The sequence below is a fragment of the Astyanax mexicanus genome, chromosome 3 (assembly GCF_023375975.1).
Source record: "Astyanax mexicanus isolate ESR-SI-001 chromosome 3, AstMex3_surface, whole genome shotgun sequence".
NCBI classification, from domain to species: domain Eukaryota; kingdom Metazoa; phylum Chordata; class Actinopteri; order Characiformes; family Acestrorhamphidae; genus Astyanax; species Astyanax mexicanus.
Genome location: NC_064410.1, coordinates 55,147,100 through 55,164,101, shown reverse-complemented (window position 1 = coordinate 55,164,101; position 17,002 = coordinate 55,147,100). Strand labels below are relative to the sequence as shown.

Here is a 17,002-nt window from a genome sequence, read left to right as displayed (position 1 = left end):
GGAGACTGGACGAAAGACTGGACAGGGGACGGAGACTGGACGAAAGACTGGACAGGGGACGGAGACTGGACAGGGGGCTGGACGTTAGACTGGGACAGAGACTGGACTGTGGAGGAGAACATAGACTGGGCTAGGGGCTTAGACTGGACAGAGGACTTGGGCTGGACAAACTGGGACTGGACAAGACAGGGCGATGGAACCGGGACAAATACACTAACTGGGACTGACACAAATACGGTGACAGGGATGGGAACAGAAAAACCACCGGGGACAGGAATGGGAACAAACACAGACACTGGGACCAGGACAGGGAGAGACATGGGAACAAACAAAACTTGGGGATGCCCAGGACTGGCTAAATTCTGTGGGGTAGTTAGAGGGGCCAGCCTGGGCACAGTTCTTGGGCAGAGGTCCGGGGGCCTTGGGGCGGGCCTAGGAGCCCGTGACCTGGGAGCAGGCCTGGGGATAGGCCTGGGGGCATACAAAGTTCTGGGAGTGGGCACAGGGTCAGAGGCGGCCGGAGCCGCGGGCACAGGGTCAGAGGCGGCCGGAGCCGCGGGCACAGGGTCAGAGGCGGCCGGAGCCGCGGGCACAGGGTCAGAGGCGGCCGGAGCCGCGGGCACAGGGTCAGTGGGTACCACAAGAGTGGCAGGCACTGCTTGCACTGGAGCAAGTTCTGTAGCAGAGGCAGCAGGTGCTGGAGCTGAGGCAGCAGGTGCTGGAGCTGGAGCTGAGGCAGCAGGTGCTGGAGCTGGAGCTGAGGCAGCAGGTGCTGGAGCTGGAGCTGAGGCAGCAGGTGCTGGAGCTGGAGCTGAGGCAGCAGGTGCTGGAGCTGAGGCAGCAGGTGCTGGAGCTGAGGCAGCAGGTGCTGGAGCTGAGGCAGCAGGTGCTGGAGCTGGAGCTGAGGCAGCAGGTGCTGGAGCTGGAGCTGAGGCAGCAGGTGCTGGAGCTGGAGCTGAGGCAGCAGGTGCTGGAGCTGAGGCAGCAGGTGCTGGAGCTGAGGCAGCAGGTGCTGGAGCTGAGGCAGCAGGTGCTGGAGCTGAGGCAGCAGGTGCTGGAGCTGGAGCTGAGGCAGCAGGTGCTGGAGCTGGAGCTGAGGCAGCAGGTGCTGGAGCTGGAGCTGAGGCAGCAGGTGCTGGAGCTGGAGCTGAGGCAGCAGGTGCTGGAGCTGAGGCAGCAGGTGCTGGAGCTGAGGCAGCAGGTGCTGGAGCTGAGGCAGCAGGTGCTGGAGCTGAGGCAGCAGGTGCTGGAGCTGAGGCTGAGGCAGCAGGTGCTGGAGCTGAGGCTGAGGCAGCAGGTGCTGGAGCTGAGGCTGAGGCAGCAGGTGCTGGAGCTGAGGCTGAGGCTGGAGCAGCGGAAGCTGCTGGTGCTTGAGCTGGAGCTGAGGCTGGAGCAGCGGAAGCTGCTGGTGCTTGAGCTGGAGCTGAGGCTGGAGCAGCGGAAGCTGCTGGTGCTTGAGCTGGAGCTGAGGCTGGAGCAGCGGAAGCTGCTGGTGCTTGAGCTGGAGCTGAGGCTGGAGCAGCGGAAGCTGCTGGTTCTTGAGCTGGAGCTGAGGCTGGAGCAGCGGAAGCTGCTGGTGCTTGAGCTGGAGCTGAGGCTGGAGCAGCGGAAGCTGCTGGTGCTTGAGCTGGAGCAATGGAAGCTGCTGGTGCTTGAGCTGGAGCTGAGGCTGGAGCAGCGGAAGCTGCTGGTGCTTGAGCTGGAGCTGAGGCTGGAGCAGCGGAAGCTGCTGGTTCTTGAGCTGGAGCTGAGGCTGGAGCAGCGGAAGCTGCTGGTGCTTGAGCTGGAGCTGAGGCTGGAGCAGCGGAAGCTGCTGGTGCTTGAGCTGGAGCTGAGGCTGGAGCAGCGGAAGCTGCTGGTGCTTGAGCTGGAGCAATGGAAGCTGCTGGTGCTTGAGCTGGAGCTGAGGCTGGAGCAGCGGAAGCTGCTGGTGCTTGAGCTGGAGCTGAGGCTGGAGCAGCGGAAGCTGCTGGTGCTTGAGCTGGAGCAATGGAAGCTGCTGGTGCTTGAGCTGGAGCTGAGGCTGGAGCAGCGGAAGCTGCTGGTGCTTGAGCTGGAGCTGAGGCTGGAGCAGTGGAAGCTGCAGGTGCTTGAGCTGGAGCCGGCTGTAGAGCTCGGGCAGCGGGTGCTGCTGGAGCTGGCTGCAGAGCTGGGGCAGCGGCGGGTGCAGCTTGGGCAGGCTCGGAGGGTTCCAACCCGAGGAAAGGCGCTGGGAGCGGAATATCTCCTCGGATTTGCTCGGCGAGGAGCCGGAGAAATTCAAGGTCCGCCTTCCGAGTAGCATGCCACTGTGCTACGTCCATATTTAGGTTGAGTCTTATGTCACGAATGAGGATGGAGGGATGGACGTAAGTGCACAATATATTTTATTTAAACAAACTAGATTATAAAAACAGAAAACAAAACACGGGTAACGCAATAACTCAAAAAAACAAGATAAGGATATAAATCTAACTAAGACAAAGACTAGAAAAACTGAGGAAACATGAAACTCTAAATATAACTCTAAACATAAAATAACCTGAGAACACAAAGATTACAACCTGAACAAACTTGGAACACTTACATACAGAGGACAAGGATACAAAAGACTCAACACTGAACGCTCAAACAGAGGGGCTTAAATACATGAGGAGAGTGAGGAACACCTGGGCTTGGATAACGAGGGGGCAGGGTTACAAACAAGACACAGGTGAGAACACTAATGGTTAGGGCGGGACTAGGGCGGGGCTAGGGCGGAAACAGGTACAGAAACACAACACAAGCACATGGCAGGGAACACATGACAGGTAAACAGAGGGGCAGGAGCACAAGAGACCAAATGAGGGAGACAGACATGGGCTTAACTGTGACACAGTTCACTCGTTTTTCACAAAAAAAAATACATGTTCGAACTTTTTTAATGTTTCACTACTTTATTACTTTTGAAAGACCAACATATAAAACTATAGTTTTACACAGCATTGAAACATAACATTGCAATTTAGTTTTAGTTTTAGTTTTTGCTACTGTTCATTAACACAAGCACAGAGGCATCACCAGAAGATGAAACCCCCCAAAATTGGCAAGAAGCTGGACATTTCCAGGAAGTACAGAGACAAACCTGTGGATTGATTATGGACTGATGAGACAAAAATTAACCTTTAATTATGTTACGAAAAGACTATAATTTGGAGTAAAGAAGGGATCTGTTCATGATCCTAAATACCTGGAAATAAAAGCTGAAACGATCTTTCGTCTCATATATTTATCTTTTAATATCAAACCCAAAGAATGGAATTGACCTCACTGTTTAATACTTTTGGAGGGACTGTATCTAATCAAAAATGCATAGGAAAATAGTACATACATATGGTACATCCATATACTGACATGCCAGAAATCATTGAAATTAAATGAATGCTCGGAAAATGGAAAGTTCAAAATAATATGTAGCATTACAAGCATGCCTAGAAATACCTTATGAATCTTATGCTCAAGGACATTCCATATAAGGGAAACCAATCTCAAATATCTTTGTCCCAAACATTATGAAGGGCACTGTATATGAAGATAGAATTCAATTCCAAGATTATTCACCTCCTCCCAGACCTCATTAAGTATTAATGCCTAATGTACCATTCTGGACTTCACTCTTGGTAATGAACTGGCTGGTAAATGCATTAATTGTAAGTCTAGCTTATAGAAAGGCAAATATTAGCAGTGGGATGAGGAGCTGTGAACCCGTATATCCGGAGCAGCTTCTCCAGTCTAAAGTCAACAGTGTTTAAGACAGGCGATGGGCTTTACTGGAAACCTGTCAGGCTGGGAAAACAGAAGCCACTGCTGAGATGTAAACCTCATCCTGATCTGCCATATCGCAGAGCTCATCCCAAAACCCAGTTCAGATATCTGGCTCACAGGTTCACATAGTGATGTGATAGATCAGTCATCCAGGAACCCTGGTCCTGGTCTAAGTAACAGTCTGGAGGAGCTTTTGAACCCTTTTTTATCATACTTGACTAATGACTAATCATCAGAAATCAGATTTAACAGTTTTAACTATAAATCTGTTTATGTCTACTTTGGACTGACTAAATGTAAGTCTTTATTGTTGGATGCACTGTGCTAGTTTCTGAAATAGCATATTTCTATTAGTTAGAGGATTATAAATCTTTAAAACATAAGATTTTAAAGTAACACTATGGGCCCTATCGTACATGCGCTATTTTACACCCTTTCAACAGTCTATTTGCACACCTTGCAAACCTGCTGTTAAAATAGTGTCAGAGTTTAGGAATAAATATACCCTGAATGGGCGTGGTGGTCTGGAAGTGAGGTGTGTTCAGGTAAATATCTGCCGTGTTTATATCTTGGCGGTGAGAAATATAGGTGCGCTACTGACTGATTAAAACCCTGACAGCAGTCAGCAGTCCATGCAGTAGTGGCGTGCGCACACGGAAACTGTGTTTAACAGAAGAACAGAAGAAGTCAGCCATTATACAAGAGTGAAGTTTGTGTTATGTGTAGAAAAGTAAATAGACTTATGATCTACACAGTTATGTCACTATTTTTTTAAATATCATTATATCTATGTTTTAAAAGTGTATATCAGTGATAGTGATGTGGAGCACTATGGAGAATTATGGGAGTTGTAGTAGATTCTGATAATTTAATGTTTGATTGTGGGTAAATAAAAAAAAAGCCACCAGCTGCAGAACCACCCTCACATGCTGTATTTTCTGGCTAAAAGTAAAAAAAAAGGCATTTTACTAATTAATGGCATTGTTAAATCATATCCTTTACTTGGTAAGATGAATTCAACAAAATCAATAAATTCTCAAAAATATCCTCTAAAATATTAAAGTGCAGTTAACTGACTAGTTGGTGTGTGTATGTGTGTGCGTTAAAGCTGGAAAAATTGTAAAAAAAAAAAAAAAAAGAAAAAAAAAAAGAAAAAAAAAAAGAAAGAAAAAAAAAGAAAAAAAGTTCAGTTTAGATGTCCTACTGAGACCCTCAGGACTAAACATACCAGTACAGACGTCCTACTGGGACCCTCCTACTGAGACCCTTCTGGACTTAGTATGATAAATCTGAAGTCTAATCTAATGATCTGGTTTTCTGTGTTTGTGCAGGTGCTGTACAGAGAGAAGGGTTCTGGTGTGGAACCGCAGGTACAGGCGGTGAAGGGGAACCTGACGCAGTCGGTTCTGCTGAGGAACCTGAGGAAATACGTGCAGTACGAGATCCAGGTGCTGGCCTTCACCAGAATAGGAGATGGACAGCTCAGCAGCCCACCTGTGCTGGAGAGGACCAAGGACGATGGTATTTGCAATATTTAATTATTACATGATTTAGAGGAGATTTCTTTAAAAATGTTAAAGTTTATAGATCAGCACATTCTTAGACTACGTTCACATTTTAAGCCACATTGCTCGAATCTGATTTATTGCTCAGATCAGATTTGGCTATCTTGTCGGTTCACGTTAACAAATGTAAGTGATCGGTATCTGTGTGTAATGTGAACAAATCTGTCCCTAAAACGCCTCACATGCGCCTTACATTGATACCTGTATAAACGTCACCTATTTGAGAGATGACTCATAGCTTTATAAAGGGAAATGGATGAGTTTGTTAGCAGCTCATATGTGGAGCATCTTTTGCTGGAGTGGCGAAACCGAAAACGGCTGGTCTGAAGTTCATGCTCAGGTCGAGGAGCTGAAAAAACTCAGGCGGTTTGCTTTTGCTGTTTTTTGCAGCTACAGCTACAGCTACAGCTGCACCAAGAGATGTGTGGGTACGAGAGAGAAGGACGTAGCACTAATGCTAATGTGTAAAAGCAAAAAGGCCCATGAATTTCGATTTATTTGACCATTCACATTCATGTCGTATGTCAATAGATCGGACAAGTAGCTGATTTAGGACCACATATGACATATGAAGTGACTCAAATCTGATTTGAAAAAAATCACCAAAATAGCCATGAAAAAATCGGATCTGAGCCACATTGAGCAAAAATTCAGATTTGAGTCACTTTAGCCTTAAATGATAGCTTCAGAATCATTGTGATGCTTTACTTTTTATTCTTTATTCCAGTGCTTCTAAAGCACTATGCAGACCAAGCATACAGGACAGTACGTGCCAGAACTAGTTATATTAGTAGTAATATTAGTGTAAAATCAATTATTATTATTATTATTATTATTATTATTATGATTATTATTATTATGATTATTATTATTATTATTATTATGATTATTATTATTATTATTATTATTATTATTATTATTATACTTCTACATCAGTTCAGGAGTTTCTTAAACTTGCATCGATGGATCTGTATTTCTCAGCTTGTCCAGAAATGCATATGTAAAGCATGTACTGTAGTAATGGCTCAAAGCACAAAATATACTGCTTCCCAACTGTAGGAGCCCAGGAGCTTTAAAATCACTTTAAAATAAGCATCCTTTATAAAGATAAAAAAATTATTAACGGTTAATAATTAGGTTATAAACCATTAGTAGTTACAGCAGTTATAACACATAAATAGGAAAGGCAACAGTGGACTGTTGTGTAACAAATAGTGATTCCACATTTGTTTCTACTGTTAACTACTGTTCTACTGTCTAACCCCATTTCCTTCTACCCCTCCTTCACTTCTCTATCCTTTTATTTCCCTTCGACCTCCTTTAAGCCCATCTAAAATGGTTTATCTTAATTCCTATTACTTTTGTACTTGACTTTTGTAAGTCGCTTTGGACAAAAGCGTCTGCCAAATAGAATGTAATGTAATGTAATGTAAAGCTCAGATCTTACTAGATGCTTATACCATCTTTTCCATCAGTCAGCATCAACATTTCTGTTAAAAACTTTATTTATTTAACTATGATAACATATTGAAGGATTAAACTCACTTGTTTTAAAAGTATTTACAACTCCTTTATAAACTATTTATAAACCCTTTTTTATGAAGGAGACTTTTTTTAAGTGGTACTGGATCAACAAATACCAATTCTCATATACAGTAATGTTGCTTTAAACACATTTTTAAAATTTTAGTTTAACAGTATAAGAGATGTCCGGTTTCAGTCTCGCAGGGCTTGAATCCTGTTAGTAGTGTTAGGTGATCTTCACACTCAGACTGTTTTGAGAGTTGTGTGTGTGTGTGTGTGTGTGTGTGTGTGTGTGTGTGTGTCTAAGTCAGAAAATCGACAAACTCTTCCCATCTCCAGCCTCCATCCAGAGCTGAGTTTAGACCTCCCTGACCTGGAGAAGCATCTCTTTGTGTTGAGATCTGGTATTTGGGGGGATGCTGTGGAGATTAAAAGCATATTTGATGTGTTTTTGATGGGCGTTTTAGGAGCTGAGTGTTATGACTCACTAGCTAAGGTTTGACTAAGCACTCTCAGGTTTTATGAGGAGTCGTAATTAATAGACGCCACATCCTGAGAGTACCGGGAGTGGACAGATTAATGCAGCTGTGTTTTAATAGAGTGGGAGAGATACACAGAAAAAGAAAAAAAAAAAATCAGAAAAAAACGTAAATCAGAAATCTCTGGCTGCTTCCAGCAGTGGTAAGGCTTGCTACTATAATGCTTTCATGTTTTTTACATGCAGCGTGGGCACACAGCGCCGCAGCAAGTCATTTCTTTCTCCGCGATGCTTTTGAGGTTTTATATACCTTCATTTTGCAGCTTCTCGCTGCTGGTGGTGGCTCAGAACACAACTCCAGCACTCTGGAATGGCCTTTTAGGGCCAAATTTGGTTACGCCGTCATACGAACCAGTCGGGTAAATAAAAAATCAATGATCCAACAAGCGCCGTCGATTTTAGCGAGGATAGCCTCCGAATGTTTATGTTATGAACTGCAATATGAAGCAAGCTCTCGAGCGCCGGCATAAATCCGAGCAGTGAAAGCTTCCGAGGGAGGTCTGCTGTTTTGCCATCTATTAGAAATAATGGTCATTCACCCTGACAGGATTTTCACAAACAGATCACTGCAGAAAGTAATACACAGCGAGCACAAGCACCGGGGACCCTGCGAGACGTATAGAGGAGGGGGGGGGGGGGTGTATTTTTCAGGCCTGGCACGAAGAAAGCCTTTCTCAAGGTTGGCCTCGTTCACCGAGGAAATAACAGATGTGCCGAGAGGCTCGTCAGACCGCTCTTAACGAAGCACAATCACAGTTTGTAAAGCGTTTATCTAATTTAACGCTCATTAAAAGTTAAGTAAATACACTGAGCCGCGCTTAATTCCAAATCAAGCACTTGTACTTATTAGACTTGGAAATCTACATAATAAACCATCTGCTGGAGTTTTCACTTTATTAGGTACACCTCACCTGCACTGTCCAACTGCACATTAACGCAAATGTCGAAGCAGCCAATCACAGTGCATTTATGCATGTAGACATGACCAAGACGATCTGCTGCAGTTCAAACCATCAGAGCATCAGAATGGGGAAGAAAGATGATTTAAGGGATTTTGGCCTGAGTATTTCAGAAACTGCTGATTTACTGTGTTTTTGTAGAGAATGGTCTGAAAAAAAGAGCATATCCATTGAGCGGCAGGTCAGACATGCCTAAACATTGAGGTGGTACCAGTTACACGTTTGAAAACACTTAAATTCAGTGTTTTTTTTTATTATTTTAAAATGTTCTGCATTGTAGATTAACACAAGATTAATACACTAATAATAATGTCATACAAACTATGCAGAAAAAAACATGGAAGTAGCCCCCCCCCCCCCCCCCCCCCCTTTGCTTAGATGACAGCTTTTCACACCTTGGCTTTTTCTCAGTTAACTTTATGAGATTTAAAAATATAATAATTTAATAAATGAAGGTCAGTCAGTCAGAACCTTTAATGTATTTTCAAGTAAATTTGAAAAAAATATATGATGAAACTGGCTCTCATCAGGACCGCCTAATTAAGGGAGTTAGAGCAAGAGTTATCTCTGTTGCGCAGGATAAGTTCATCAGAGTTACCAGCACTCCCAAGAGCTACAAAAGCCACATAAATGCTTCTTCACAGTATTTTTTGGTTTGTTTAACACGTTTAAGTTACTACATGATTCCTTATGAGTTAATTCATAGTCTGGATGACTGATATCATCAACATTTAAAAAAAAAAGGTACCACTTTAAAATAAGACTACCTATATAAAGGGTTTATAAATGTGTTACAATTAGTTTATTAATGGTTACTAATTAGGTTGTAAATGCCTTAAGAATCATTAATAATCATAATTAATAATCATAACACATACGTAGAAAGGGCAACAATATAGATAGCTGTGGTTTAATTTAATTTCATTATTTGGCTACATATGTGTTATAGCTGATTATTAATGATTTTCGAGGCATTTACAACCTAATTATTAACCATTAATAAACTAATTGTAAACCATTTAAAAACCCTTTATAAAGGTAGTCTTATTTTAAAGTGGTACCAAAAATACTTACAAACATTTGCTATATGAATTCTTACAATAAACAATTAAAAAAGACACTTTGAATAGCAGCAAACCAAAATTGCTTTCTTCTAAGATTTTTAAAACAACATATTTTTGTGTCCATATTGTTCACACATAATAGAGCTTGACTGAACTGAAGTATAAAAGGATCTGGATGGATGGACTGACCCGGGTAACAATGTTTGTACTCCAAAAAAGGAGAGTTTATTGCCTTTTCCGCTCTGAATTTGTGGCATCTTTGTCCATCTGCGTATTTTGCTCCTAGCAAGCACTGAAACATATCCTTGTGTTTAGAAGGAACTGAAAATAAACAACCAATGACAGTGGACTTCAGTCTGCACGACTATAAAGCAGCTACGAGTGTAATGAGATCCACATGCTGTACATTAGGCACAATATATACAGTAATGTTACCCATGCCATCCTTTGGCACCTCCCCTACACTTAAGACCAAAGCCTGGAGCATTTTTTCTTTTTTTTCCAGAACCTGGCCCAAGAGAGGTCCAGAGAGCAACGTTCTTACGCTCAAAAAAAAAAAAGAGTCTTTGAGACGAACCAGAGCTGTGATATATATATATATATATATATATATATATATATATATATATATATGTATATGTGAGGCTGGCTTTTAATCCATCTGGCCACCGAGTCACGTTAATGGAAATGGTATGCTGGCAGCCATGTGGAACCGTGCAGCTCTCTGAATAAGAGATAACAGGTCTCTTTTAAGCGCCACTGCAAGTGGAGCTCCCTCTGGACAGCCGAGTCGCTTTTATGATGGAGACGGCAGGGCTGCACCGTCCATGCTCGCTCGACCTTAGCACCAATTATCTCCGTGTTTGCCTTTTAAATTCCTCTCCAGAACAGGGCTCATTAAGACCCCGGCACCATGAGAAACGCAGTGCTGGGCGCATGCCGGCCGGCGTATGGAGGAGTTGGTTATGGAGGACATGTTACAGGCCTGGTCTTTATCACTGTGAGTGTAGAGCTGAATGCTACGTGTGGAGCTGAACGACTGACCTCTATCTGGCATTCTATCTGAAAGGAGGCAATAAACAAAATACTGGAATGTCTCTTTATTACTCTTTGGATCCTCCTTCCATTCCTGACCATAAACTCTGGAACGCTCACCTCTAAAATCAGTTTTTCAGGGAAATTTATCCTTTAATCATGCTCTCCAAGTACTCTGAAAACTCTTCTTGGTATAGCGATGGTGTTTGGCCAGAGTGGGCATCTCAAGTCCACTTCAGTCTCTGGGGAGCATGATGGATTAGGAGGTTACTGTAAGATGTGGTGCTGTTTCCTTTTGATTTTTTATCTTCCTAACAGTGAAATCATAAACCTAAAAATATATACTATATGCTAATTTGCTGCTGTGAGGATATTTGAGTTGATTCATGGATTAATACTTTGTATCAATACTTTGTAATGAGTTCCCATGAGTTTATCAGTCACGACCTGTGTTAGCCTGGCTTATATGTCTTGGCATTAGATTGAGTCAAATCAAGTATTTTTTATTGTCAATACTGCATATGTACAGGACAGACACAGGATTTAAATTACATTACTCTCCTTCCCAAAAGTTACAGCATGGACAGAATAATAGCACAGTAGTGCAATAGGGATTTGGGGGGGGGGGGGGGTGATTAAGAGGGAATGACAGTACAAGTAAAAACAGAACCCATGTAACATTAGTGCAAGCAAATATAGAGGGATAACCAGCCTAAGGCTGGTAAAGCGAATGGGTGTGTGCAGTTCGTAAAAGTTCACAGTTGTAGGGGGGATTAAAGTGTGTGACAGTGACAGTGCAAGTATAAGCAATAGTGCGGGTATGGGGTGTATAAGCTCATGTTCCTTCTAAAAAGTTTCAGTACTGTGTGTATTCTAGTACAGAGTTTCAGTACTGTGTTGATGGGAGGGTGGGTGGGGGTCAGGATGCTGAGTGAGTGTGTGCTAAGGGTAGGATGGGAATGGGAAGGGGAAGGGTAGAGCAGGGAGAGAGTTCAGCACCCTCACAGCCTGATGGATGAAGCTGTCCCTCAGTCTGCTGGTCCTAGCCCCGAGACTTCAGTCTGCAGTCTCCTCCCTGATGCCAGCAGGCTAAAGAACTGTGTAGTGTGTGGGTGGGATCTCCTGCTAGGCGGAGGGCTTTCTTAACTCAGACAGTTACACTTACATACATACAGATTTATAGTGTTTACAGATCTGTCCAAAAGGAACTTCATCATGTAATAGTAACATGTAATAATTTCTGTTTTGGGAAGGCACATTTAATGTTTTCTCCTGATTTAGTTTATTTGTTGTTTTGTAGTTTTTTATTTTGGCAGAACTGTTTTTGTCTGACTGTTTTTGGCTTCAGCCATGTTTTTTTAGCCAATATATGAGATAAGGTAAAAAAAAAAAATGGGTTATGAATGAGTTATGAATGTGTGGTACAATATTAGGGGGTGTTGAGGAGATCACATGGAGTAATGAGGCATTGTTGTAGAAATGGGAGTGGAGTTATTTGGGAGTTAATGAGTGTCTCAAGGACGAGGAACCTACATGTTCTACATGTTTCAAATTTTTATTAGTAAGAGAAGGGAGGAGAAATGGACTAATGCTTCTCTAAACATGCTGTTATTGGGTCTCTCCCTGCAGTCTCAGCAAGCCATGACAGCAGACCGGACACTCATCCATTCTCCGTTGCTTGATCACATTAGAAGAAGGTCATTAACTGTTTCACGGCGTCTGAAGACGGGCCAGAACGTGATTTTATTAGCGCCGTCTTTAATGAAATAATTACATCGCCGATTTTCTAATTACAGATTCATTAACGGGAGATTTTCTGTTTGGTGATTTTGTGCATAATAAGCAACAAAAGCTGCAGTCGTCGAAGTCTAATCTCTTGAACTCCCGCCGCCGGAGCACAGCGAGGCTGATAGCAGGATGATGAATGCGTGTAATACACAGTGGCGAGAGAAAGAGGCGTCTTGGGAAAAGCTCCACTTCACCGTTTCGGCTTCTCATCTTAGCATGTGTGGACACATGTCCCTGCAGTCCCTCATAGCGGCACCGCGGAAAAGCAATACAAATCAAATCTGTGTCGTATGTGATAGATTTATAAGCGCCATAACAGCCAGGAAATGAAGTACAGAGTCAGTCTAACCAAGCATTGCAGCCTGGCAAGAAAATAAGCAAATAGTTGAGAAGCAGCCCTGCTTTTGATTGGATTTGATATACTGCTGGGTTTACACTGGAGAAAGAGACCAGAAGATCCCAGTGGCGGCAGTCAGTGGAGGGGGGTTGGGGGTCTGTGGGCGTTCTCTTCATGTTAGCCTGTTTGTGTCCCGCCTGGGGAGGTGTAGCCTGTCAGGGAGCACCTGGAAAGCAGTGGAGAGACGGGCCGGTGGGATAAGGGAACATTCCCCTTAATCAAAAGCTTTCTAACACAGTCCCCCCTAGCTGCACTGCCAGCTTCTGACCTGCTAAGGGTTCGTATCATAAACTTATCACAGACTTTTCCTCAGTTTCTTTATTTGAACGAGTTTGTTGCAGAATCCAAACTAATGGTGATAAAGTTTAAAAGTTCTCTTTTTTATAATAGATAATCTGAGCACTATATTAATATCTGATTTAAATGTTTTAATTTTTTGACTATTTCTTCACACATTTTTCAAGATATCAGCTCCGCTACAGCTCAAGATTGTTGATCTGATTGCTTTCTAGGTGGTGGATAGTTGGTATCATTAATATCTAACACCTTGCCGACAGTCTATTTTCACGCCTTGCGTCCATATCGAATAAAAAACAAAACCTACAGGTAGCTGCGCTGTTAAAATAGCAATCTGCCAGATTGTCAGAGATCAGTTTATATAGCGGTATGAACAGGTGTGATCAATATAGCAATTAAAATAGCAATCCATCAGATTGTCAGAACAAAGTCAGAGTGAAATAGTGACACACTGATTGGTTTATTGCGTGTTATGCCCAAAATGCGCCCATGATTAATTAAGAGAATGAATTACATTTTAAGCCATGCAAGGCATACTTTTCCTGTCGTTATGACAGCAAAGACACACCAACATTTCCGTAAATCAAGCTGTGCAGTGCACGGTTGACAGCTTGCCTATAGACCTCTAAAATAGGGCACCTTATGGACTTTTTGTTTGGATGTATGGTTGTTGGTTCTGATTGCTTGCTAGGTGGTTGCTCTGGTGTTGTAATTAAGCTTTTTGTTATGAAAAAAAAAGGGTTTTCACATAGCAACTTGGTTTTTTTTGACATATTATTTTCCCAATAAGAATGAATGGGGTCATCAACCATTTGGCAACATGAAGCCAATCTACACAAGATATCATATCAAATACAGAGCAGTTACCTAGCAGCACCATAGCCTGGACACCTGGCAAACACCTTTGCAACCACCTAGCATGCACTAAAAACCAAAGCAACACCATACAAATCACCAAGGGTACATTAAAAGTAATAAGAAGCATCTATATGCTGCTTTTGTTGGAGTAACTGTCTGAACTTTCCAAGGAAACTTTCTATTACATTTTGGAACATTGCTGTGACAATCTGATTGCATATTCAGCAGCACAAGCATTAATAAGGTCAGGGTGACCTTATTTACCAACTCATTCCAAAAGTATTATATGAAGCGTTCATCCATCTCTACAGAGAAAAGATGGGGAAAAAAGGGCACTGCTCCGTGGTGTTCATGCCTGGCATTAGACATGGCGCCAAAAGGTTCATCAATAGGTTTATCTACTCCAGAGTGGCAATACTTCTCTACAGGAGACAGGGGCTAGACAAACTGTGTGTGTGCATTTCTATATCTGTATCAACAATAGGTGCAATTTAAAATACACTAATCACTAATATTTAGTTGGACCGTCTTTAGCTTTGATTGCAGCACAAATTCACTGTGGCATTGATTTAATAAGCTTCTGCAATGTCACACAATTTATTAAAATCCAGTGTTGCATACATTTCTCACACAGATCTTGCAGCAGCATTGATGATGGTAGAGTCTGACCGCTGCACAAAGATTCTCAATGAGGTTAAGTGCTGGATGATCTTCCCATGAATCCTGGCATTGTCTTATCTTGGAGTATGAAAAGAAAAAATCTATTGATGGAATAACCTGGGCTATATTCAGTATATTCAGGTAGTCAGCTGACCTCATTCTTTCAGCACATACTGTTGCTGAACCTAAACCTGCAGGCCAACTGTAGCATCAACCCCACATCACTTACTTATAGTTAAATCCATGTGAAGAAATAAAAGTAGAGGTAGGAGTAAAATAATACTCCAGTAGATACAGATACAGCATTTTAGTACTTAAGTACAATGGTGAAGTAATTCTACTTCATTACTATGCCTGTCTGCCTACTTTGGCCTGGCAGAAATGCATTCATGAGAATGGGTGTCCATACACACCAACATTTCAATATATTGGATAGTGAATGAAGTGTATATCCATAAATCTGCTGTAGGCTGAAGTGCTTCAGCCTAGACAGCTGTCTGGGGAAAACACAATGCATCCACAGGAAATCCAATCAGAACTGAGGATAGTGTAAAAGCACAGTGACAACAACAGGCTGTTTAATTCTAAAGGAACAATGAGAGTCTGGAGGATCTGCCCTACAAGGACTTATCATACATAAAACCACATAAACAGCATAAGTGGACCCTCGGGGAATAGAATAAGATCCAGCTGAAATGTAGGACATTAGCCGTTTGAGCTCAGGCACACTGGCTGTTTCTAGAGCCTGCATGCAGTAGTTAAGGTTCAGTATTCTCGCACAGCGGCCCCAGCATTAGCCTCAGAATATCAAGCAGGGTTGTGAAATGATGACACATCCATCTCCTTGTCGTTTCCATTTTTTTCCCCTTGCGTTTGGGTTTTCGTAGTGTTGGAGAATCCGCCCCTCTGCTGATCTCGCTGAACCCGTGCAGTTTGTCCGACTTTCTGAAGCAGGCGCATTGTAACTCTATCTGCATACAAACACAAACAGCGATAAAGAGCTTTCACACACACACAAAGAGCAGAGGACTTGTTTATCTTCTCATAGAAGTTAGAGAGGGCGGATTTACGGCAGGGCTGTTATTTTAAGGCTTTTGTGGCAGAGTCTTCTCTTTTGTATTCTTTTGTCGCTTTTTACCTTGTTTTTTTTATATGCGTTAGTTGTTTAGTTTGCCTCTTCTAAGAAGGCTTAACAGAAGCTGACCAAGTGTTGGATGATACTGATGACGTTTTTGCCCGTTATAATTTCATGTGAAGTCTCAGATAATTTTAGTGTTAATTAATAAAGAATACACAAGAGGGAGTGCTATAACGTGCCCACGACTGCAGCACAGCAGTGCCAATATTACACGTTATACAACAGCTAGTTCCGACCTCCCAGTCTGATTGGTTGAGAAGTGTTAGCATTGCAGAGTAACGGCATATTTATACACACAGGACAGTTTTGAATCCTCACCTCCAGCGGCACAAGCAGCAGCAGCATTAGCTTAGCACAGGCTAGCGCCCAGTCAAGGCACACTCACCCGCAACCCGCTGCGGTGGCTCGTCTTTTGTGGAAAAAAGGGAAAGAAAATCCCTGAGTTACCTCGGCCGCAGTCTGACAGCCAGAACGGTAACCAGCCAGGCTAGGCTAAGCTAAGCTAATGCTAAGCTAAAGCAAGCTACGCTAACCTAACCACAGTTCAGCCAGCTAGCTAACCATCTTCGTGGAAGATGAGTCCACGAAGCAGAAGAGGAGAGTTTTAGCGCTATTTCATGGTCCTAACATTTACCATCTTCGCTTATTCCTTTTGCATTGCCCATTGTTTTACTGATTGTTTATCGTTTCCAACTTATATTCCTGTTATCAGACTTTTTTTTTGCCTTTTCCTTTTACCTGTTTTGGATATCCCATTTATGACTCTTTTTTGCCTGCTCTTACTATGGTATGTTATTATCTATTCCTGCCACTGTGATTCCGACCCTGCCTGTCTCTGACTACCCCTGTAAGTCTAATAGTAAGTAAAGTTTGGTATCCATGTGTGTCTGTCGTGTCTCTGGCCAGTGTGACAATTACAGGCACTTTGACAGCCTAGTGTTACCGTAATAAGGTCTTGCAACCCAAGGGCCCAACCTTTTCTGAATGCACACCACAGGACACTATTTCAACAGGACAATGCTTTTGCCTTGAAGACAGAGATGGCAAAAGTAAGGCAGTACCTTCCCTTCTGATGTGTGACTTGTTTATTTTCTTACAGTAGTTAGAGGTGGATTTATCACAGCGCTTTTATTAATAGCTGTCATTGCAGACTTATCCCTTTTGTGTTCTTTTGTCACTTCAAGACCTTTTTTAATTTGTTTTTTTTTATGCGCTAGTTGATTAGTTCGCCTTGTCTAAAAGGGATTAACGGGAGCTGGCCTTGTGTTGGATTTTACTGATGTGTTTTTCGCCCATTATAGTTTCATGTGAAGTCTCGGATGACTGTCCGAGGCAATTCTGTCTGGACTAGTGTTTCTTAAGTCCCTCTGCTCTCCACTGCTCTGCTCTGGCCAGT

General features: G+C 42.8%; 1 protein-coding gene and 1 long non-coding RNA gene across 5 annotated transcripts in view; one reads left to right on the top strand and one right to left on the bottom strand.

Moving 5' to 3' along the window:
* Positions 1–17,002, top strand: part of sdk1a (sidekick cell adhesion molecule 1a) — a 601,048-nt gene that overhangs the window by 504,158 nt on the left and 79,888 nt on the right. For all 4 annotated transcript variants that reach the window (XM_049475506.1, XM_049475505.1, XM_049475504.1 and 1 more), the window contains one exon: positions 5,115–5,304. In XM_049475506.1, the coding sequence (XP_049331463.1) occupies positions 5,115–5,304 (190 nt within the window). The remainder of the gene's footprint in view (positions 1–5,114; positions 5,305–17,002) is intronic.
* LOC125799256 (uncharacterized) overlaps positions 1–17,002 on the bottom strand; it is a 345,287-nt gene that overhangs the window by 256,997 nt on the left and 71,288 nt on the right. The window lies entirely within an intron of this gene.